This window comes from Ictalurus furcatus, chromosome 1 (assembly GCF_023375685.1).
Source record: "Ictalurus furcatus strain D&B chromosome 1, Billie_1.0, whole genome shotgun sequence".
Classification (NCBI taxonomy): Eukaryota; Metazoa; Chordata; class Actinopteri; order Siluriformes; family Ictaluridae; genus Ictalurus; species Ictalurus furcatus.
Window position 1 is genome coordinate 5,895,028 of NC_071255.1, and position 25,541 is coordinate 5,920,568.

General features: G+C 41.9%; 1 protein-coding gene across 2 annotated transcripts in view; it reads left to right on the forward strand.

The window, feature by feature from the left end:
* tmeff1b (transmembrane protein with EGF-like and two follistatin-like domains 1b) overlaps positions 1-25,541 on the forward strand; it is a 101,845-nt gene that overhangs the window by 51,966 nt on the left and 24,338 nt on the right. For both annotated transcript variants that reach the window (XM_053621768.1, XM_053621757.1), the window contains exon 5: positions 24,231-24,330. In XM_053621768.1, the coding sequence (XP_053477743.1) occupies positions 24,231-24,330 (100 nt within the window). The remainder of the gene's footprint in view (positions 1-24,230; positions 24,331-25,541) is intronic.

The following is a 25,541-nucleotide window of genomic DNA, read 5'->3' on the forward strand; positions in this document are numbered from 1 at the left end:
TTTCCTATGACGGTGATGATGATAATAAATAGATAGTTAAAATTAGTCACAACAAACTTTGATGTTGGCTTGACAGCCAGTTTGAAAGTTTACAAATATTATCAGTTTGAAATAGGAAGGTAATGTACAGTTTTAAGATAGAGACTGATAGATGGATAGATAGAATTGATTAGATATATAGATAGAGTGCCAATAGTTGTAGAGTTTGATGGATAGAAGAGGGGCTTCAGGCCTTGTGCACACAGGTGTGTGTGAGTTTTGACAGTTGGAGTTTGAAATCTTGAACATTCCGTCAATTTAAGTGAATGGGAGTTTTGGGGAGTTTGATTGTGCGTTACATAATGATAAGTCTGAAAAGCCTGAAGGACTGTGCTGAGTTTGGTGGAAGTAGCTTTAAAGCTCAAGGAGCTATAATGGGCAGAATTTTTTAAATGCAAGTCAATGGGAATTTAGGCCAGTTTGAGCTTCCGTAACATGACTTCTGAAATTATGATCACTTAGAAAAGTCATAGAAACTCGAGTCAGAACAGGCTGAAAGTCTGTGGTGCATGTAGCTTGAAAGCTGTAGGGCACATACTGTAGTTCTCCTCATTGAGCCGAGCGGTTTGATATGTCACATGTCTATGCTGCAGTAGTTTTGTGATTCCACTTATTTTTTGGGTTAACATGCACGTGAGGTCACGTGATGTCATGTGATGATGTTAGCCATAGTGCAGTTCAACACATTGTCCTGAGTGTTTTGATATGTCACATGTCCATGTTCAGGTAGTTTTGTGATTCAATATATTTTGTGGGTTAATGTACACGCGACGTTACGTGACGTCACTAGAATAGACACTATGCAATTGTCCTGATTGAGCTGAGTATTATTGATGTATCTACAGTATGTTGAGGTAGTTTTGTGATTCCGCTTATTTTGGGGATGACTGTGCATGTGGCATCACTAAAATACCCATAATGCATTACTGCATCCTGAGTTGAGGGCATTGGCATCCCCAATAATGCAATTCTCCTCACTGAGCCGATCGTTTTGATGGTTGACATGGCTGCAGTAGTTTGGTGATTAGTTTATGCCTCTTTTGCTCTGAGCAAAAACCATGAGCATAAGGTACTTTTCCATATGGCTACCTCTGTGTGTGCGCCAAAACCACCTCTGGTATTTATTTCCAAGAAGCTCTATTTTGGTTTCATCTGACCATAGTACCAGATCCCATTTGAAGTTCCAGTAGTGTCTGGCAAATTGAAGGCGCTTGAGTTTATATTTGGATGAGAGTTTTCTTGAAACCCTTTCAAACAACTGGTGATGTAGGTGATGGGACTGTTGTTGGTTTGGAGACTTTCTGACCCAAATACACAACTAACTTCTGCAGTTCTTCAGCTGTGATCCTTGGACATCTTTTGGCCACTTGAACCATCGTCTTCACAGTTCATTGAGACAATATAGACACACGTCTAATTCCAGGTTGATTCATAACATTTCCAGTTCACTGGAACTTCTTAATTATTGCCCTAATGGTGGAAATTGGCATTTCCAATGCTTTTGATATATTCTTATAGCCACTTCCCATTTTTTGAAGCTCAACAACCTTTTGCCACACATCACAACTATATTCCTTAGTCTTACCCATTGTTATATATGACTATGGGAATTTGGCCCATGTGTTACATCATATTTATACCCCTGTGAAACAGGAAGTCAATATTTTGAGTAGTTTCTTGTTCTTAGACACCAAGGTGTACTAAAAAATTTTAAATATCAATGGGAATATTCAAATTCGTAGGGATGCCAATAATTGTTGCACACCTATATTTAACAAAGTTTTTTTGGGGGGAAAACCTGTGCTGTGTTTGCAATTGTTTGATATCCATGAGAGCAGAGTATTATTGTGAACAAAAGATCAAAAGATTAAACAATAAAGACAAATTTTCAGTATTCTTTGCTCATATTTACCAAGGATGTCAATATTAGTGGAGGGCACTATAGATAGGTTGATTAGATGGATAGATAGATATAGATATGGCCTTTAAGAATGTGAGTTTATTTCATGTGGTTTCACATGATTCGTCACACGTCATCACGTGGCGGTACCATGTGGGAACACTTCTTAGAATTTAAATTAATTTATTGTGCTTCACACAATAACCACCAGGTGACGCATGGAACAACGTATTGTAGTTGAACACATAGTACACTAAAAAAAAAATGGAATGTGTGGTTGGTTAGATTTAAGAAAAAATATTACGTGTGGTTTACATAAAAATATTATGTTTCTCATTAAAACTTATGATTAACCTAATTTAAACAAATTTCTAATTAAAAGATTGATTAATGTAAAATGAGTCTGACTGATTTGCGTAGTACCGGTACGATGACTATAGTATTGAAATTAACATGGCTGAGATGTGTGTGCAAAATAGCACAGTGGTAATGTTCCCTGCTGTAGTATACCTGCAACCGGGGTTCGATCCTCAGCTCAGTAGCGAGTGTTCCTTTAATTACTTTTTTTTCCAGTGTAGAAAGTCGATTCGTGTCGCAATGTGTAAATATGAATGTCCTTCCTCAAAGTATTGTTGGCTTGAAAAGCGATTAATATTAGCTACTATCACTTAAAGTAAATACTTGCATCAGCTAGACCAGTTTGTGGATGAAGAAATACACAAGAACACAGCAGGTGAGAGAAGTAAGGGTCCAAGTTTACCACCGACCACCGTGAGATCCCAACAGTGAGACATCCCAAAGCGATCTGATCTCCCCTCAGTTGGGTCTTCTCTTTTATACAGTTTTCTATCCCTTGTGTATGCCACTCACTCTTTTCCAATCCTATTGTGTGTGTGTTTTAGGTATTTTTCTGAGGCCCATTATGCTTTGATTGTTCTTATTTTCAAGGCCCATTATGTTTGCTGTTCTTATTTTTGATTCCCTTATTTCCGACTGGTTTTGGTCCCCCCCCCCCCTTTTTTTTTTTTTTTTTTTTTAAATTAAAAACAACTTCAGCTCCATAGGTCATTATTAATCTAACTGTTAACAAGTGAGGACCTCAACCATCTCTCTTAATCTTCCTTTGCTTTTTACTATGGGTAAGTGTATAAACTGTTTATTTCTTTTAATCATCTTTATTTCTTCTATCTAGTGTGTTTACATATCTTGTGTGTGTGTGTGTGTGTGTGTGTGTTACAAAGTAAGTGAGTATTAATAACTTATGATACTATTCCCTATACCAATTCTGTGTACTTTATAAATTTTCCAAGACAACAGATTTACCTATGTTACAGTTGAAACAGATTGACTTATGGCTGGGAGTGAAAGAGTAAATCCTATCTCTCTGTTATCTTCCTACAGCTGGGCAACTTCCCTTTAGTCCTTTCTCATTCCATGGCATGGGCCTGGACCTGAATACACGCTACCAACTTAATAAAACCCTTGTTTTCCCACAGTTGTCACCCTTGTGTTTTCTGTCATAATTTTCATCCAACAGTATCATTGAACGAATTCCATCTCTGTTCTTGCCAATGGAAACTTGTTCTTTTCTTAGATTTAAAGTTTCACTATTAAGAAATTGGTTTAAAATGAACACAGAAGTCCAAACAGTGAAAAAAGGTCATTGAATTTACTTCATTCAAATGCATACATTGGTTCCATGCAGTTGAATTGAGTTGCATTAACATAATCTGTTTTCGTACATCAAACATGATTTGATGCCCTGAATAAAATTAAACCCCAGTTGCTGGAATCCTGCAACAACCACATTACCACTGCGTTATTCTACCACACACAGTTTACCCATGTTAATTTAAATACTATAGTTATAGAACCTGTACTGTTTGTTTTATATAAGCAGTTTATGTATTAATTTAAGAATGTGGCAACATTTATCTAATTACAGAAAGAGCATATTCACAATGTAATTTACACATCCTGATTATCACAGATGGTTGTGCATTCGTGTCATTTTGCGCAGAGGCAGGTTGTAATATTGTGTTTATGTTGTGTATGAATCTCTGATTAATCTCTTATAGGATGTGTTTGGGTGAGTTACTGAGTTCACTCAGTTCACACAGGTCAAGCAGGTCATTCCTGCTGATATCTATATTTAGAGTTTGGGTACTCGATCTCGGACTTGAGTCCGGACACGAGTCCAATTATGAATGGACATTTTGGAGTACAGTCAAGTCTGTGTCATGTGTAACATGAAAAGTAAGATAAAAAATAAATAGCAACATAAAATTAAGATGACAAGAAATTAATGAATGTCTCCCTGCCTTACCAGGGGCTTTCTGTACACACACACTTGAAACGTGCGCACAGAAAGCTGCCTCATCATGAGTTCCGAATTGAGTTCTCTTTAGCGGCTTATTATGCTTGGACGTTCACATAAATGCGCACACACGTCAAAATGCAGGTCTGGCTGAGTATTCATGCAAACACAGTTATGTCTTAAATGAATGTAAAAAGTTGGAAAAAATAGGTGGTGTCCATACAGCATCTGTGCATCAGTCTAATAAAATTGCTGCTGTTTGTGTCATTAATGTTAATCAAACAACAAAAGACAGAAAATCACTCTCATTTCACTGAATAACTTGAGTAATTTAATAAGAATTACTGTACATGTTACAGTGAAGTCTGTTTTATTTTACATTTAGTTGCTTTATTCAGTTTCTGTAGTATTTCTTACTTGAATACTAGTGATAGACCTTACTACTTTCCACACCCACGTCTTCATCTCCACCACTTTTCAAAACAATGTGACGCCCATGTATTCCCTAAGCAAATAAATTAATGATCACTTCTCAATACAATTTAGCTTTAATTAAATATTATTTGCAAAGAGTATACTGCAATTAGGATCAGAATTATCTTAATCCAATGTTTTAGCAATAATTGTAGTAGGTTTGTTCCATGGATTTAAAATATGGACTGAAGTCAATCGTCTATGTTGGGGAAGTTGGATAAAGGTGCGTTCGCACAGGGCGATTGTATTACTGCAAGTTGCCAGTACCTGTTCCTACTACTGGTTGCCATAGTAACATGGGTGGTGCACTTTTGACATCAAACCAGTTTTCTTGCCATTAAAATGAAACTGGAGGGAGAGCGCTCTTGTCTAAAACTCACCAGCGTATATATGCATCATATCCTACGAGATGGAGAGGCAGTCTGTGCTTGGCAAAAGCACAAGCGCCAGTTAGCGTAGCTTATGGCTGTAGCACGTTTAAAGCAAAATAATAGTAATAAAACGCACTCACTTTTTGTTGCAATTGAGCAAAATCCCAGCGTAGCTCCTATCTCAGTAAATGAGCGTCACCATCAGGGTGTCATTCACTATATTGTTCAATGGTGACCAGAAGCTGGACTGCTGCTTTTCGGCTGTGGCCTCTGTGTTTCGTGTCGGCTTGGTGCTGCTCATTCCGGGCACAACAGCAACGACAGGCCAGATACTTCACCCAAGATAGGAGCTACACTGGGATTTTGCTCGATTGCAACAAAAAGTGTTTGTTTCATTATTTATTTATTTATTTAATTTTTTGTTTGCTTTAAATCCGCTAAGCTAATGGTTACTGCCGCAGTGGCTCTGCTTGTGAGCAGGGGTGGCTACGGATCATGTGTGCTCTTCTGCCTTCCCTTGGTAGTCACTGCACCAAGTCGCTCCAAATTTGAATAAAGTGAAACTTTTCTCAACTTTCAAAGTTACTGGACACGGCCATATCCAGTTGGCAATAGTCGCTGTTGCTCATGTCGCCGGAAATTGGCAGCTCTCACTGAAAATGAATGGTCTCTGGTCGCTTTGTCGCTGTGAGTCGCCATATGTGTGAATGCACCTTAAATTGACTCTTTCCACCTTCCTTTTACGGGGTGTGGGGTGGAATTTCTGACCAGCCGGTTACACTCGCCCCCAATTTGGGGCATTATTTCCCACAGTTGCAACTTTAATTCTCACAATTGTGAGTTTAGGCTGCATCTTATAACTGTGACCTTATGTGTTTCTTTTTACTTGCATGACTTTCTAAGTCACATTTTTTGTCATTGTGTCCATCCTTGTGACAGACCATGTAGAGCAACTGTTCAGACGTGTCCTGCTGTATCTGGAATCACTCACTAATTTACTATTTCCTATATAGTGGGTGTCATAGTATTTTTATGACCCATGTTTGGCATGCATGTTTGTTTGTTGACAAATAGAGATACACTCATTACTGTGGTACTCAGTTTTATTATGTTCCAGTCAAATCTAATAAGTACAAATATACAGCAAAATGATTATGCCAATTAAAAAGTTTATATTTATTGGAAAGTTCTCAGAAATGTACAGTATTTTCATGTAGGGCATTACACTTTAGCCTATGTATGATACATTCCAGTGTATCCATCCTGATGATCAGCCACGGCTAGAAGATCTTTAAACAGTCGATTTATGTACTTGATGCATGCTGAGATCGCTTGTAAGATAGCTTGTAAGTTCCTCTAACCAGAATTTATTCATGACTGCAATTAAGTCAGACATTGTAGTTGGTTTTTGCTTCTTTCTGAATAGTCTTTCAGCACATGTCACACCATCTCAATGGGATTCATATCAGGGGATTCTGGTGGAGTCTTCAACCAGGTCCCGGGACAAGTCTGGGTATTACTCTCTAAACATGAACTTTCAGTGGGTGTTTCAACTTTGGTTTGGACACACGTTTCCCACTCTTCCGAAATGACATGGTGACAAGGTGTCATTGGGGGCATGAGCAATAAGTGAGAATGGGTTGTAGATACCGTAGGTTAGACCTATCTATCAAGGCAATCTAAACCTATTGAGCTGTGTGAGCTGAGTGAATGAAAACCAGTAAATTAAAGCACTTTACAAATGGGTTAGTTAACTTGCCCAAACATGGACATCAGAGAAACCGGTGTTCATGTTTACCATCGCCAGACACTGCTAAAATACAGAAATCATGCAACACCAACCTGCATGATGATCTGCTGGAGAAGCTACGTGATCTCAGCTTGCTGCGGAGACCAGGCCTTCAGTCCTCGACATCGCCTGATGCTGGGGGAGGGGATGTCAAAAGCGGTGTGCGAGGAGGGGGAAGCATGGGAATAGGGCGGGGGTCCATGCTAGGCTAAAAGCAAACCCTAGCCGGCCGGCTTCCCTGTCCCTCCTGTTCTCCAATGTCTGCTCCCTGGACAATAAACTTGATTACATCCGACTCCAGCAAGAAAGGCGGTGTGAGTTTAGAGACTGCTGCGTCTTTGTTTTCACAGAGACGTGGCTCAGCAACCAAGTTCCGGATGCCGCCATTCAGATAAACGGGCTTGCCTCATTTCATGCCGACAGAAATGCAGATCTGTGTGGTACGGCTCGCGGTGGTGGCTTGTGTGTTTACATCAACACGGAATGATGCAAGAACTCTGTGCTAGTTTCTAGTTACTGCTCATCGCTGGTGGAGTTTGTGACTGTTAGATGCAGATCATTTTATTTACCACGGGAATTCACCGCTGTCCTGATAATTGGAGTATACATTCTAATGTACAGCACTAATGAGGCACTCTGTGAACTGTATGGGGCTATTAGTGAACTGCAGAACACACCCCGATGGACTGTTTATTATCGCCGGAGATTTCAATCATGTGAATCTCAAAACAGTGCTCCCTAAATTTCACCGACATGTGGACTTTGCAACAAGAGGGACGAACATGCTGGATCTTGTTTATACACACATCCCCGGCATGTACAGGGCAGAGCCCCACCCCCACCTCAGCTACTCAGACCACATCTCTGTTATGCTAATTCCTGCATACAGACCACTCGTCAGATGCTCCAAACTGGTTTTGAAGCAGGTGAAAACCTGCCCAGCAGGAGCCATCTGTGCTCTTCAGGACTGTTTTGAGCACAGTGACTGGGACATGTTCAGGCAGGCTGCAAATGACAGCAGCTCCACCAACTTGGAGGGATATACGGCATCAGTGACCAGCTACATCAGCAAGTGCATTGATGACGGCACCGTCACCACACGCTTCAACCAGAAGCTGTGGATGATTGCGGAAGTGTGAGCACTACTGAGGACCCGAGACTCCGCCTTCAGGGTAAGTGACAAGGTGGCCCTAAGAACAGGTTAGGGCCAAACTGTCCTGGGCCATCAGAGAGGCAAAGCATGCACACGGTCAGAAAATCCACAGTCACTTCACAGATAGCGGCGACATGCGGTGCATGTGGCAGGGCATTCAGGCAATCAGCAACTACTGGACAACATCACCCACCTGTGACAGTGATGCCTCCCTTCCAGATACGCAGAATGACGTGGCAGCGAGGAAGACCACCCCTCCTCCCAATGACCAGGTGCTGTGTCTCACCATGGCTGAGGAAAATCTGGCTGATCTGGCTGGACCAGACAACATTCCTGGTAGAGTGCTCATAGGATGTGCAGATCAGCTAGCAAATGTTTTCACTGACATCTTCAACATCTCCCTGAGCAGCGCCATCGTTCCAACGTGCTCTAAGGCTACCACCATTGTCCCCATGCTGAAGAAGTCTCCAGTGTCTCAATGACTACAGTCCCGTTGCACTCACATGCATCATCATGAAGTGCTTCGAGAGGCTCGTCATGAGGCACATCAAGACCCTGCTGCCTACCTCACTGGACCCGCTGCAGTTCGGGTATCCCACCAACTGCTCAACAGATGATGCTATTGCCACCACCCTACATCTGGCCCTCACCCACCTGGAAAAGGACACCTACATTTGAATGCTGTTCACAGAGTTCAGTTCAGCATTCAACACAATCATTCCTCAGCACCTGATTGGAAAGCTGAACCAACTGGGCATGAACACCTCCATCTGCAACTGGATTCTGGACTTCTTGACTGGGAGACCTCAACTTCCCATCCCAAAGATAGCGGGTTGTAACACGAAAGCCATGATTGTATACTGGAGGAAGTTGTCGGGTGTAGCGAAAGCAGAGATCTCAGCTGCTCGTGGGGTAAGGGGAACTTACCCAGATGAGGATGGGTTCCCTTCTGAGTCGGGTTCCTCTCAAAGTTTCTTCCTCTTAAAACATCTTAGGGAGTTTTTCCTTGCCACCGTCGCCACTCAGTGGCTTGCTCAGTTGGGATAAATTCGCACCTTTAATATCTGTATACCATGTTGATATTTCTGTAAAGCTGCTTTGAGACAATGTCTATTGTAAAAAGCGCTATACAAATAAAATTGAATTGAATTGAATTGAACTTGCCAATAACCCTTAAGAAGGTCCAGCTTGCTAGTGAACTTAGCCACACCAACAGAATCGACACAATCCTCCATTCTGGGAAGAGGAAACGAATCAAGTTTTGTCACAGCATTAACCTTTCTGTAATCTGTACAAAAATGAAAAGAACCATCAGCTTTGGCACTAAAAGACACGGGGAGCACCATGGACTCACACTTGGAACAGCTAACCCATTTTTCAATAAATAGTCAGTTTCCTGTTTCATAATTGCCCGTTTAGTAGGATTTACTCTGTATGGGTGTTGTCTAATTGGCACGTGATCACCTATGTCAATGTCATGGTCAGTAATGGTGGTACGGGAGGGAACATCAGAAAATAGATTAGGAAACTTACTTTGAAATGATAGACAACCCTTCCAACTTCTCTGGCTTTACGGCCAGCTTTACGGCTTCAGAATTGGCTAAGTGGAGACAAGACATGCAGTTTCTTCCGAGATATAGATCAACCTCTGGAGAATATTCAGAAGGAGAACTTTGACCTTTTACAGGAAGTGTAACAACTGCCATCACAGCAGGAACAGGTTTGAACTCAGACAGTGAAGGACGAGCATGATACTTTTTCAACAGATTGATGCGTCACATGCTGATTTTATGTCTACGACCAGGCATACTGATAATGTAGTTAGTAGGACTCAACTTTTGTTAAACCTCATACAGTCCAGCAAACCAGGTTGAGAGAGAAGATCCTGGCATAGGAAATAACGCTACTACTAGGTCACCAACACAAAATGATCGAGAGACCGCCCTACGATCATACCTCTCCTTCATAGCCTCTTGGGCAGGACGTAATGCAAGACCCGCCATTTCTCTCGCTATCCCCAACCGTTCACAAAGAAGTTGAACCTCTTTCAGAATAGTCTTTTCTGAAGGGGGAGAAGACTTTGCCACCCACTGTTCTTGTAGGGCCTTTAAGGGGCCTCTCACAGTATGACCAAACACCAGATCTGATGGGCTAAAGCCAAGAGATTCTTGCACAGCATCACGTACAGCAAATAATAAAAGGAGCACCCCCTCATCCCAATCCTTCCCCGTTTCCACACAGAACGTGTGCAGCGTAGTTGTAAAAGTTTGGTGAAAGCGCTCCAAGGCACCTTGCGACTCAGGATGATAGGAAACTGGAAACTTGGTGGGAAATTCGCAACTGACTTATTACTTGTGAAAATAATCTTGACGTGAAGTTGGTCCCACGATCAGTCTGTATGCACTTGAGGAGTCCAAATGTAGTGCAAAATTTAATAAGGGCTTTGACCACTACTTTCAATTTAAGTGTGCATAGGGGAATGGCTTCAGGGAACCGGGTGGCAGCGCACATAATAGTCAACAAGTAACAGTTACCGGAGGGAGTTTTGGGCAATGGTCCAACGCAATCAACAATAATTCGTTCAAAAGGGTCTGTGCTGACTACTATGGGTTTTAAGGGAGCAGGAGGAACAACCTGATTAGGTTTACCCACTAACTGGCAAGTATGACAAGTCCTGCAGTATCTTGCGACATCACTTTTCATAATAAAAATAATGTAAGGCACGCTGGTAAGTCTTACGGACCCTGGCATGTTCAGAACAAGGATGATCATGAGCTAAGGTCAGAACATGACTTCTCATTGGGCTAGGAACTACCACCTGAAATGTTTCCAACCAATCATCAGTGGAACTAGGCGGAGACCATTTCCTCATTAACACCCCATCTTCAATAAAATATAATGACTGACAAGGTTCAGATTCAGGTTGACCATTTACAGATTCAAAACACTGTGCTAAAGAAGTGTGTAATTTCTGAGCAGCCCCTAACTGGTCACGACACACAGGTAGATCTATCTCAGGGACAGGACGGACCTCTACCTCATGTGGTACTTCACAGGCACCATCAAGTTCCTTAAGGGGCTCCTCTTGAGATAGGAAGGATGCCGATAAATCAACTACATCACCCAACTTCTTTTGTTGGGCCCGCGTTAACACACAAACAGGGAACACAGAGGAGTGCTGGTCACCAGGCTGAATATTACCACTCACAGGTTCTGAAACTACTTCAGTTAAGGAAAAGACTTTATTACCAGCTATATCATTCCCTAGAATGACCGAAACCCCACTAACGGGCAAAGCTGGACGAACAGTCACCTTCACCAGACCTGAGAAACCCTCAGTTTCCAAATATACCGTGTGCAGGGGCGCACGTATCACAGCCAGTTCAATGCCTTGGATTAACACACCACTGCGTTCGTAAGAGGCTTCAGAGAAGGGTAGCACCTTTTCCAGCACAAACGACTGAGCAGCCCCAGTGTCTCTCAGCACATGCACAGGCTTCTTTACCTCATTATAACCCAAGGGGACACAACCAGGATATACGAAAGGTTCAAACTCTGGATCAATTTGACAAAGACCTTCAGAAACATTCTGTGAAACCGCAGCTGCATTAACCTTTTTAACCTCTGTTTGTTGCCTCACTTGCTTTCGCTTTAATACAGGGCAATTTGCAATGATGTGACCGGGCTCATGACAATAAAAACAGTCATAAGACTGTTCAAGGTTTAGAAAAGGTATGGGTTTTACCCACAGGCTTTGATGAACATGCTGACGCATCTTTCCGAGACAGAGAAGGACTGAACACAACCTTGAGTCAAAACAAACTCATCTGCGAAAATAGCAGCTTTGGACAGTGTATTAATTCTCTGCTCGTTCAAATGCACCACCAGTGATTCTGGCAAACATGAATTAAATTCCTCTAACAATATCAGTCCCCAAAACTGATCAGCTGGTGGCGTGAGGAATTTTGAACACCATTTATCACACAGTATGGCTTTCTCATGGGTGAATTCCACATAGGTTTGGTGCATGGAATTAACAGTGTTCCTAAAATTTTGCTGGTAAGCTTCTGGCCTGTGCTCATATGCTCGGAGAACCGTAGCCTTAACAGTATCGTGCTCCAAACTCTGTTCTAAGGTAAGGGTGGAACATGCTTCTTGTGCTTTACCAGAAAGTTTACACTGCAGTAACAATGTCCACACATTTTTTGGCCAACTTAATGTTGTGGCTATTTTCTCGAACACAGCAAAATAAGCATCTATTTTATCTTCTTAAAATACAGGCACTAGCCCAATGTGTCGGCTAACATCAAAATTAGGTGGACTCACCGATGAGGATGGCACTGGAGTCGGCTGCGGGCTGGAGTGCTCTGCATCAATGGAATACGGGGAGGTTGCTCTCGGGCAGTTAAGCTTCCATGGCAGCGGCACCGGCTTCCGCTGCTGAGCTGCCAGGTCGAGCCTTCTGCGTCCAGCTCCTGCTCCCGAACTCGCAGTAGCTGCGTCTGGTACTCTTGCCGCTTAATCTCCAACTCGAGCTCTTTTAGCGCTAGTTGCCAACCGGAGTCCACTGCGCCGGCCTCGGGCTGTTTGCGACCTGTAACAACCTTATCCTCCGGATCAGTCATGGCCTCCGCCCTGTCGGTAACTGGAAGAGGCTGGGTAGGCTGCGCGGCGATGCCCGGAAGTGCTTCACGCTCAGGTAGGACCTGTTGAGCCACGAGTGCCTCATACAACGCCGCTTTAACTACCTTTTTGCTAGCCGTACAGGGAAGTGCCACATGAAAAAAGTCTCCAATATGGAGCAGGTCATCCTTCCTACACCTTTCAAAGTCCTCTAATGAAGGACACAACATAAACGTAATCAAATCAAGTCATCCTTACAAAAGGCACAATACACCAACACAACCTGACTCACCACACAAAGAAAAAAAATCAATCAATCCCGGACGAGTCCACAAATCTGTTACGGCCCAGTCTAGGTTAGGCCGCACAGAGTGACCAGCTCGGGATTCAATGGAATTGACCTTTTAAAAATTAGGAGCCACGAATAAAAACACAACCAGGTTTGTGTTAAAAAGTTGTGGTATATTGTAAGGCACAGTTACTGTATATAAATATACAGTTATATAAATATAACTGTACAAATTAACCAAACCAGGCGTAACTTCAGGGTGGGCCAAGGCCAAAATAATAAACAAAAGAATTCTATTGTTAGGTAGATAGCTTACCTAAAAGGAAAATAACAAAGAAAATACAAATACTTCCCTAACTACCTAAGCCAAAAACAGAGACAAAAGGACCCTCTCCCAAAACAAATGGCAGCCATACCCCTACTGCCGGTGAACCAAGTGAATCATATATACAATGGTGAATAGAATGCACATTAAACAGGTACAAGGACAACTAACAGGCACAAAAATTTAAGTGGGAAGTGTCTGTAACTCCATAAAGTATACGATAAAGGGATGCCATTTATTTAAAAAAAAAAAAAAACTTGCCCATACAGCCCTTCATCGTATACCTTATTTTCTCGAGTTTTAGAAAAAACATCACGTCCTTTAGCCACTGGGAGATAGATGGGTATTTAGCAGACTTCCAATGCAACAGTAGGGAACGTCTTGCTATAAGGGATGTGAAAGCAATAACATCCTTTTGTATGGAGCTCAATGGAACTGAGTCATCAGGAATCCCAAATACAGCAATCAATGGGCAAGGTTTTAAATCTACCCTGAGAATAGTGGACATGATGGTAAAAAAAAAACCAGACCAAAAACCATGGAGATCAGGGCAGAAGAAAAACATATGGCCAAGATGGCAGGGAGAGCCATGGCATTTATCATACTTGTCCTCTACGTCCGGATACATCACAGAAAGTCTCGACTTGGACAGATGGACTCCTATTTAAAACTTTGAACTGTATAAGTCCAAGACGAGCACAAGAACTGGTAGACTGTACCCTCCCTATAGCATGTTCCCAACACTCCTCACTTATCTGTACTCCTAAGTACGTTTTCCCCGCATTCCTAATTTTGTTACTCGACTCACTACCTAGCGCCAGAATAAAATCATAAATCCTAGAAATCATTCCTCTCTGATAGGGATTGTTTGAAAACAAGCTTTCCCAAGCTTGCTCAGGAGGCGCAGAGGGGAAATCAGGAAAACATGTAGAAACGAAATTCCGAATTTGAAAATACCGAAAAAAAAATGCGTCACAGGGAGGTCATAAGTGGATGCCAGATTGGCAAAGCTATCAAACACACCATCGGCATACAAATTTCTAACTTGTTTAATACCCTTGTCATACCATACTGAAAATGTGGAGTCCAAACACGATGGAGGAAATAGATGGTTGTTGACTAAAGGACCCAAAGAGGATGCACCTACAAATTTAAAGTGCCGTCTAAATTGATAACAAGTCATAAGTGTGTTGAGGACAACTAGATTATCAGTATATAGGGAGAGTTTTGTAGGTAAAGAGGAGTAAAGCAAAGCAGGTAAAGAGGATTCCCTACAAGAAGATAGTTCCCATTTAGACTAAGAAAATCCAGGAGATTTAACCCAGTAGCAAAGTTTATGAATGTGCGCAGCCCAGTAATAGAATTGAAAATTGGGTAATGCAAGTTCTCCACTAAGTCTACATTTCTGCAATAAAGACTTACTAACCCTTGGTGGCTTCCCTCTCCAAATAAATGTACTAATTATCTTATCCAATGATTCGAAGAATGATTTTGGCAGAGAAAGAGGCACTTGCTGGAACAGGAAAAGAAACTTCGGTAATATACTAATTTTGACGACATTGATCCTGCCAATTAGAGATAGGGGTAAGTTACCCCAACTCTGAATGTTAGATTTTTTGAGATAAGGGGAGTGAAGTTAGCTGATAAAAGATTAGATAAAGAACGTGTCACGTTGATACCTAGGCATTTAAAACTTGACTGACTAAATCGAAATGGTAAATCTGACTGTTGGAGAGAAAATGCTGCAGTATTGACAGGAAAACAGTCCCTTTTATCTAAATTTAATTTATAACCAGAGACAACACCGAAGGACTCCAGAACACCCAAGACAGCTGGCATAGACGCAATAGGATCGGTTACATGCAATAACAAATCATCAGCATATAGTGACAATTTGTATACTACATCGTATCAAACTATTCCTTTAAACAAGGGAGAAGATTTTAGTGCAGTAGACAGCAGCTCGATAGCGACAGCAAAAATCAGAGGGGATAAAGGACGACCTTGATGACACCCTCGTCTGAGAGCAAAATAATCCGAATAAATATCGTTTGTCTGAACCCTGGCATTAGGGGATGAGTAAAGGAGGCTAATCCAAGAAATAAACTTATCCCCAAATCCGAGCTTCCTCAAGACTGCAAACAAATACTCCCACTCAGCCCTATCAAATGCTTTTTCAGCATCTAATGAAATCACAATCTCAGGGAGAACAGACGAATGGATGAATAAATTATATTAGAGTGTACGGGTATTAAACAATTGACGTCCCTTTATAAAACCGTTCTGCTCTTCAGATATAATATAAGGGAGTACATTCTCTAAACGAGATGCCATTACTTTCGCCAACACCTTTACATCTGCATGAAGCAGAGACAGCGGTCTATAAGAACCGCAGGAGGATGGATCCTTACTTAAGAAGCAGAGCTATCGTGGCTTGTGTCAATGTTGGAGGCAAAGACCCACATTCCAAAGATTCGTTGAACATAGCCAAAAGCATTGGAGCTAATTTTCCAATAAACGTTTTTAAAAATTCAATTGGAAACCCATCCAGGCCAGGAGCTTTGTTAGATTGCATAGTTTTAACTGAAATTAAAATTTCTTCAAGAGAGAGTTTGGAGTCCAGTTGCATAGCAGTATTCGAATCAATAACAGGGTTACAAAGATTTTGAAGAAATGCATTCACTTTAGTATTGTCTGTTGGAAATTCGGACTTATAAAGCGAAGAGTAAAACGATTTAAAAGTAGCATTAATTTCCATGAGATCTGTAGTGACAATATTATAAGTGTTTTTTATACTAGGTATGAGACAGGAAGTGGCCTGTCGCCATAGCTGATGTGCCAGTAAACGACTCGGCTTGTCGCCATGTTCATAATATGAACCACGAGTACGTAACAATAAGCGTTCCGCCTCTTTAGTCGAAATAAGATTAAATTCTGCCTGCAAGTCAGGACGCTGTTTGAGAAGTTCTGGAGAGGGGTTCAATGCACATCTCTGATCGAGGTTACTGATCGCAGATGTAAGTTCGTTAACCCTAGCAGCGCGTTTTTTATTACAGCGAGCAGAATAAGAAAAAATCTGCCCTCTGATATAGGATTTAAGTGTCTCCCATAACAATGAATAAGAGGTGGAGTCATTCTGATTGAAGAAAAGAAAGTCATCAATAGAAGTAGAAATGAACTCACAGAATTCACTGTCTGCTAAAAGAAGAGAATTAAATCTCCAAGGCGGTGGGCTACGTTTATAAATAGAAAGATGAATATCTAATTGTAGTGGCGCATGGTCAGAAATTACAATACCCAAATAGTCAGAAGAAACTACACAAGAATCAAGAGTGCTGTATATTAAAAAAATTATCAATCCTCGAATAGGAATGATGCACCTAAAATCGGAAAATGTTTTAGACATTGCAGATTGATTCAGAGTACGGGGATTACACCGATCTAAATTTGGGTCAGTTACACAGTTTAAATCTCCACTGAAAATCAACAGGTGAGTATTTAAGAAAGGGAGATTGCTCAACAATCTATTGGCAAATTCCACATCAAAGTTTGGAGCGTATACATTTACCAGCAATACCTGTCTTTGCATTAGAGTACCAGCAACTATAATATATGTACTGTTCGCATCAGCGATAACGTTAGTGGATGAAAACTGTAACCTTTTGTCAAGTAAAATAGCGACCCCTCTTGCTTTTGAATTAAAGTTCGAGTGGAAGACTTGACTCACCCAAGGTCAGTGTAACCTTTGATGATCTTTAATACGTAGGTGCGTCTCCAAAAATACTATATTGGAGTTTAAACGTTTCAAATGTGTAAAAACCTTAGATCTCTTGACAGGATTACCCATACCTCTGAGGTTCCTACTAATAAATCTTAAAGGCGTGCCTGTCCCAGTAATCCATATTACTACTAACCATTTAAATAAAGTAAACCATAGGAATATAAATATCCAATTAGAGCCGAAGTGGGGCCTCCCCCGAACCCCCCCCCCCCCCAACGCACACCCAAAGTCTCCATAAAACAAGGGAGACAGCAGTGTTTCCCACCAAGAGTTGTCCACAATTTGAAAACAACTCAAAGAGTAAGCTGAACTAACAAACAAAATTACCTAAACAAAAAAATTCCAGTAAGAGAAAGGTCCCCTACTGACTTCAAATCTGATAGTCTGCGCACATTAACAAATATAATGTCCTTACCTTTTAAAGACTTGTAACAAATAATATAACAGTGTAGCACGTAAAGTTGAGGAAATAACACTAATAAAATTAAATAAACAGAAACTCTAACCCAGTCAGAGCAACAAAACAGAGAAGCACATTAATACAGAGGTACATTTAAGAGGAGTGAGTCCACAAAATCTAGACGAAGTAATGCATCGACAATATCTTCAATAAGAATATGAACTCTGTAGAGCTGGAAGGCCAAGTGCAAAAAAATAAATAAAAGAAAAGTAAAAAAATGCTCCACTATATAGGTGATGCAGTTCACCCCGATATCAAGAGTTTAACATAGTCTCCTGCTTCCTCTGCTGAAATAAAGTCCTTCTGGACACCGTTATATGTAATGCGAAGCCGAGCTGGGTGAAGTATTCCATAGCAAGCACCCTCAATATCACGAAGTTGACGCCGAATCTCGTTAAATGCGGCCCGGGCTATCTTGGCTGTGTAGTCAGGGAAAACGGAGATGGTCAGTTCCCTCACTTTAATCCTCTGGATCTCTCTCGCACGGCGTAAAATGTCAACACAGTCACTGTGATGGTGGAATCTGGACACAATAGCTCGTGGTCGTTTACCAGGCTTGGGCTTCGGCTGAAGGGTCCGGTGGGACTGGTCCAAAACCGGCTCCTTCTCCAGACCAAATGCCTCTTTTCACAAGGCCGCTAGAGCAGTAATTGTAGATGTGTCAGCGCCCTCTGGAACTTCCACTATCTTAACGTTATTGCGCCGTGACCTCGACTCCAAATCCTCACATTTATTCTCTAATTGAGTCACGGTCGCAGTGAGAGACTCGATAGTAGTCTTCATATGAACTATGTCATTGGTGCAACAGGAGAGAGCGTGCTGCATTTCCCCAACAGTACCTTTCAGTGTTGATATGGTAGCCTCGGTAGCAACTCTATCACTAGCCTGCTGTGTTTTCACGGCATGCAGGTCAAGCTGGATAGTAGACAGTGCATCCCTGAGAATCTCCTGGAACTCCTTTTTAAAAATATCGGCAATGTCCTTCCTTAGTGAAGCCAGCAACTCAAGCTTGAGTGCGGCAAAGTCAGGGTCACCGCTCGGCAACGCGGATGCGGATTCAGAGGGAGAAGGGGGCTCGCTCGCAGCGCGCACCCTAGGCCTCAGTCGTGTCTGAATGCTACCACGGGTTTTCGTGTTCTTTCCAGACATTTTAACGAGCCACAAAGTTAAAAGTGCAAACAAGGAAAAGAAGTAGAATAAGTCAAAATATATTATATGACCAAAAAGTGCTAATTAATTACAATTTTAATCGAAATCAGCAGGAGCCTCCAACTTTGCGTCTTACTCCATCGAACTCCAAATTCGAACCCAGATCTTATTTAGTTCTGTTGTCTCATGTGGATAATGTGTTGTTTCATGTAGCACCATGGTCCTAGAGGATCAATGTTTCGTATATGGTTGAAATCACAATAAAAAACACTTGAACTGGTTGAGTGCATTGTAGAATAGTAGTAGTCGACACATAATGATTGACTGCCGATTGGCACGCCTAAACAGCGCTGATAGAGTTCACTTACCTTTTGCTGGACAGTGTGCTATCTGAAGTTAAACAATCACAAAAAAGGCTAGCCACAGTCTTTGGAGGACGAAAGTTCGTAGTTCCAACCCTACTTCAGGTTACAAGACTACCAGTGGTGCCTGCACTCCTGAAACCTGCTTACCAACATGAGAAGATAACAAGAGGTCACTTCCAGGGTGAACGTGCCTTTAGTACAGGGCAAAAGTCATACGTCACCCAGGTCACAGGTGACTTTGTTGATAAAAACACTCGACCTGCACGTGCATGTGATTGACATCCAGGTGCTGAAAGCAATGAAATAGAAATGTTGCATTTTGTGATGCTTGTTTGTTTTGGGGGTTTCTCCCTTCTCTCTTCAGGGGGTGAAATCCATGCTCAGTTTGGTTAAGGTCAGTGTAAAAGCTTGCACTTTTTCTTTCTCATGAATTACTTTATTGTTTTGGCAGTGTGTTTTGTTTCATTGTCTTGCTGCATGATGAAGTTCCTCCTAATTTCTCTGCTGGCATGCAGAATGTTTCTGCTTCTACCATCATGAGTTACATCAATAAAGGTTAGTGACTCATTCCAGAAGCATCAATGCAAGCCCATGCCATAACACAGCTCTGTGTTTCTCCGATCAACCAGCTTACCTGTTCCAGTTGTTGGTATACCAGTGTTTTCTTTCTTTTTCAGGACATTCCAAATTGTTGTATTGGTTGTGGCAAATGCTTGTACAATGGCTCTGATGGAATTTCCCTCTTTTCTCTGCTTAAAAATGGCTTGCTTTTCTCCCGTAGACCTCCCTCTGGGCTTCATGTTGGTTTATTCTTTTTAACAAGTGAGATTTCACAGGTGAAACCCAGGGCTCAAACCAAGAGTAGGCATTCAAAGCTATTCATTGTTTAAACAATCAGTCTAACAGGGCACACCTGGGCAACAAGAAACACCTGTCAGTCACATGTCCCAATATTTTTGATCCTTAGAAAAATGGGTGAGTCCAAACAAAGCTGTGGTACAAGCCTGCAGTTTGGTGATGTCAGTGGGTCACCAGTGTAAGGAAATTAGCTTTTCTTTTTTAGATTGAGCTCGGATAAAGTGCAGTTAAACTTTTTATTGAAGAGAGTTAGGCAGACAAAGCCAAAATCGTAGGGCAGTATCAAGGTCACAAAACAGGCACAAGGTCAGGCGATCAGCAAACCGGAAAAAACGGCTTAGACGAGAATCGCCTACCCAGAACAAAAACCGGATCAAAAAGCATGAAACAAAAATGAGAATCGGAGTCTTGGTATGGCTCTGGTGCAAAACACAGAAATGCAAAATACTTCTCCTAGATCAACACAGCGGTCCTGGCCCTCTGGACAAAATGTCCACACAGAAATCCTAATCCCAATACAGGCATTGTCTTAGTAAAGCAGGCAGTGACAGTCTCGCTGGGTCAGATGGTTGGGCTGGGACATGATCACTGTAGTTCTTAGGTGGGAATCTGGCTCTGCAGGGGAGGCCTCCTTGTGGCGATAATCGGTATCGGCTGAGAAATTTAGTATCGGTGCATCTCTATTAATATATACAATAAGGCAGGCAGACAGGCGGGCAAACCATCTACTTATTAATCTAATTTCACTTATTTTAGAAGAGCTTTAAGCTTAATATTATATGTACCAGTCTTAGCTAGATTCTGGGGTATTGCCTGTTGAGGGGATTTCCTCGTTACATCATGGTGTTGAGAGGATTCCCACAATGGTTATTCATCAGTGGTCTAGTCTGCGTTTGAGTGGTGTCTTGGAAGAGCAACCGGAGACTTTCCACTGCCACCACTTCTGATGAGAGGAGAGTGAGAGCCAAGAGATTTTTGGTGTTGTTGGGTTTAACTCTTTCTGGCTAGGCCAGCCCTCTAAGGCAGTGGTGTCCAATCTTATCCCGAAAGGGCCGGTGTAGGTGCAGGTTTTCATGCCAACCAAGCAGAAGGCACTGGATACCTTGGATTTTATCTGTTGGGTAAGCCATCTGGTCTGGCCCAAAGGCCCAAATCACTGACAGCAGTTTTTGTGGTTTCTTGCCCTGTTGTTGCAGAATACCTTAGATAAGGCAATTGCAAACAGGCATTACTTAAGTGGCTCCTCAGTGTCTGCTGAGTCAGGATTCAATGCTTTATGATCCCTATAGCAGCCAGAGCTGTCTGTGGGGTTTTCTGTCTGAGAGTGTCCACAGTTTTTGTGCGTCTATTTTTTTTGTGCGTCATATATCCTGCTTGTGTTTGAGATCCTACATGGTATTAGCTTAAACCCAAATTGAAACACTACTGCTTTGAGTTAGCTTGTGTTTCTTTACAATACGGGGTTGGTAAACTATGCATTAACAGTTCAGAGTTGCCCCAGAGCTTCCTAGGACATCTGTGCCAGAGTTCCGCACAGATTGTTACTGCACAAAATTGTCAGAACTTTGCAAGTTTTGGGACACTTCAACACTGCACAAATAACAAATCGTGCTCGTAGCTCATTTCAAGGCGTGGTGTTTAACAGTCTCACTTTTGCTACAATGAGATAAAGCTTAGTTACAGGCACACTGCAGCTGATACAGTTTACTGTGATCTCAGCAGATTCCATGCAAGTTTCTCTGGACACACTAACACAACAAGGTTTCTTCACTGTTGACTACACAAATTAATTAAAAAATTTCGAAGTTTAAGACTCCCATTCAAAACACACTAAGAATGTGTTACACAATACTTAAATTTCAGAATCTCAGCAAGCAGACACAAAAGGGAAAGCATTAGTTAACTACTGTAACAGTTAACCCTGGGGAGTAAAATACCTATTTGAATGGCAAAGTTATCAGCTGAGGGTCAGGGCTTTTATCCTGTCGGCCAACCACAAGGTCTTGGCCAGTGGCCTAGATCAATGAGCTTAAGAGAGAGGTTTGCTGATCTGTGAGGGTTCATCCATTGTTCACAGGACAGTGAGAACCCAGCAGTCAACCACAAGCTTTAATTAACTTGGTGTCTCAAGGTCTGAGCATGGGGGCTCATGATTTAAGGCTTTTTTTTTTTTTTTTTTTTTTACATTTCTTAATTTTAACTGATTGTTTTATATTGTATTTGATTTGTTAATTTTTGTTTTTTGCCTTATGTTGTGTTTGTTTTATTGTAAAGCGCTTTGAGAAAGAAACTTTTATAGGTGCTATATAAAATAATAATAATAATAATAATAATTATTATTATTATTATTATTATTATGTGACTGCTGATTTTATGTTGCTTGTGCACTGAGGTCCTATTCCGGCTTAATGCAGTTATTGCAAACAGGAGATATTGTCATGTTACAAAGATGGATATGGAAGCAAACGCAGATTCTTATTTAATAACATTTAATAACCAACAAACATACAAAACACTGTGGCAAAGACAAAATACGGCAGCATAGACAAAGGTATAGTGAGATGATAATGTGAGACAAAGAGTGCATTGCACTCTTAGCACTTACCTGTGACTATATAGGAGTGCTAATTACCAGGAACGTGAATCAGGTGCAGGTGGTCATGTGACATTGAAGCAGTGGCTTTTGGGAACTGTAGTTCAGAGTTCCCTTACTGAATTCATGAGAAGAACCCCCCCCCGCTTCTCCCGGAGCGCCCAAAATGCACTCCCTGGGCAAAATGTCCCCAGCTGAACCAGGAGTTTGAGCGGCATCCTCAGTGGAGCAAGAAAGCAACGCAACATCCTCAGCGGAACGGGTAAGCAGAGCGACGTCCTCAGCGGAACGGGTAAGCAGAGCGACGTCCTCAGCGGAACGGGTAAGCAGAGCGACGTCCTCAGCGGAACGGGTAAGCAGAGCGACGTCCTCAGCGGAACAGGTAAGCAGAGCGACGTCCTCAGCGGGGCTGGAGCTCAGAGCGACGTGGTCTGCGGGGCAGGACAGGAGAGGGGAGTGATGTTCTCCGCGAGGCCCGAGGGAAGCTCCAAGATTTCCGTGAGGCCATAGAGGGGAGCGAGGTTCTCCACAAGGCCAGAGAGGGGAGCGAGGTTCTCCGCGAGGCCGAAGGGAGGAACGATGCTCTCCACGGAGCACGAGGAACAGGAAGGGGGAGTGACATACAGCGCAGAGCAACAAAGAGGAACGATGTCTTCAGCGGAACATGGAGGCAGAGCGACGTCCTCAGCCGAGCAGGAAGGCAGAGCGACGTCCTCAGCCGAGCAGGAAGGCAGAGCGACGTCCTCAGCCGGGCAGAAAAGCGGAGTGCCTTCCTCAGTGGAGTGGTAAACCAAGCAATGCCCTCAGCACAACGGTGTTGTGCGCGGGGTTGGCGAACAGAGGGGGAGCACTTGGGTATGTCGTGAGATGGAGCAACGTCTTCAGCCAACCAGGGCGACTGAGCGACGTCCTCGGCTGATCCGAAAGGCTGAGCGGCGTCCTCAGACAAGCAGGGAGGCTGACTTATGTTCTCCGCTGACGCCGTTTGCTGGACTAGATCCATAATAGGGGAGCGAGGGTGGGAGATGGTACTAGCCCAGTTAACAAGCTCCCACTTGTTAACTTGATTCCTCCATGTCCTGCTGCTTACGTAGCGCAGCTTGGTACTCCTCCTCCTGTTGGCATAGCGTAGTTCTCCTCGAACACAGGTGCCAGAGTGAAGCCCAGGTATTTCATGATGAATCTGCTGCTTCCAAGTTTTAGATTTCACATTCTGTCACCTTACATAGATGGATACGGAAGCAAACGGAGATTCTTAAACATTTAATAACCAACAAACATATGAAACACTCTACAACAAGGAAACAAAACACTGGCAAAGACAAAATATGGCAGCATAGACAAAGGTATAGTGAGATGATAAGAGTGCATTGCAGCCTGTGACTATATATAAGAGTGCTAATTACCAGGAATGTGAATCAGGTGCAGGTGGTCATGTGAATTGTAGTTCAGAGTTTCCTTACTGATTTCATGACAGATATACAACTAAATATTAAGTGTTATTTACTTTAATACTATGCATTCCAATACTTTTGTTCACATAAAAATTGCCACCAAAGGTGCAATGTTCTAAGTTGTTTACCGAAAGCAGAGAAATCTCCTGGCAAATGGATTTGAAAAAGTTGTATCAAATAAAGTCATACCACCCACTACTACAACAACTAATCTTGTTTTAGCTGTGCTAACCAGGTTCTTGATTATATGCTAATCTTATTTCATGTAATTTGTGGTTCTTGTCTTATAGATGATGAAGGATCAGGTACAGATACAAGTAAGAAACTCACTAAATGTAGCAGCTGCAAGTATGGTGCTGAATGTGATGAGGATTCAGAAGATGAGGACTCGTAAGTATCCGATTTATTCATAAGGGATTTTGTAGCTTTGTTCAGTAAAATATTTGCCTTTATAAGCCCATATGTAAAATAAAAAAAAATAAAAATGAAAAAAATTTCAAATGTTCAAATACAGTTATTTTACGTATTTTCTGTATTTTTTTTTTTTAATTATTTTTTTTTTACTTGCAGAAATACCCAAATTTGATTTGTTTTAAAGTATATTTTATTTGTTTGTTGGTGGGTTCAGTTTTTGCACTGAGAAAAGCATTTCTAGTACCAAAATTAGCTTCAGTAGCTTTGCCACTATGGCATCTCTGGACTTTATGGTAAAGCCAAAACTTGCGATTAGAGTGGCTTACAACAGTATTTACCTCCAAAATTTGACTTTTGTTAACATAGTGATTTAAATTTACTGAATAACTTTTAGTGTATAAAATACAGAATAATTTATAAAATGTAGATAGACTATATGTAGATATCAACATATAGTGCTTAGAAAGATGAAGGATGGGATTAGGTAATGGCATGTGGATAGTGTTAGATAGACGGCCCTCAGAATGCTCATGTTGGAAATTATGGCTATGCCTCTCTGAACTGAAACCATGTGGTGAAATGTTGACTTCTGTGCAAGCCACAGATTCAAACCTTTTGAACAAAAGGTTGCACATCAGTATAGCTGGTGCCACCTGGATAAAAAGACGGGCAAAAATGTCTTAGTAAGTTGGTTTTGTCACATTGTAGAGTGTCACTGTAGAGTGTCACTGGAGTCTTTTGGGTTACTTGATGGTATCTGGCAAAAGCTTCAGTGAAAGGCAGATTTAACTAACACAAGTGTTGAGGGAAGCTGTCTTTAGAGTGCTTTCCTGATTCAGTTGTGACATACTGTATACGACAGCCATGATGGCTGCAGAAAATCAGTTGCAAAAGCAAAAGTGTATGGGGTAGTTTTGACATCTACTGGGGATTTGGTTGAGCCACAGAAAGAACACTTTGAGTAACTCCTTTCCCCAGTGGCCCATACTTCAGAAGGCAGTGCCAGAAATATCAGGTGTTTTGGAGTCCATCTCTGTGGCTGAGGTTACTGGTAAGAAACCGTTATAGTAGCAAGAGAGCAGTGGTGGATGAGATTACCCTAGAGATGTCAAAAGCATTGAACACTGTTGAGATTGTGTAATAAACATGGCTTCTCAATGATGCATGGTCCATTTATGGCAATGCCC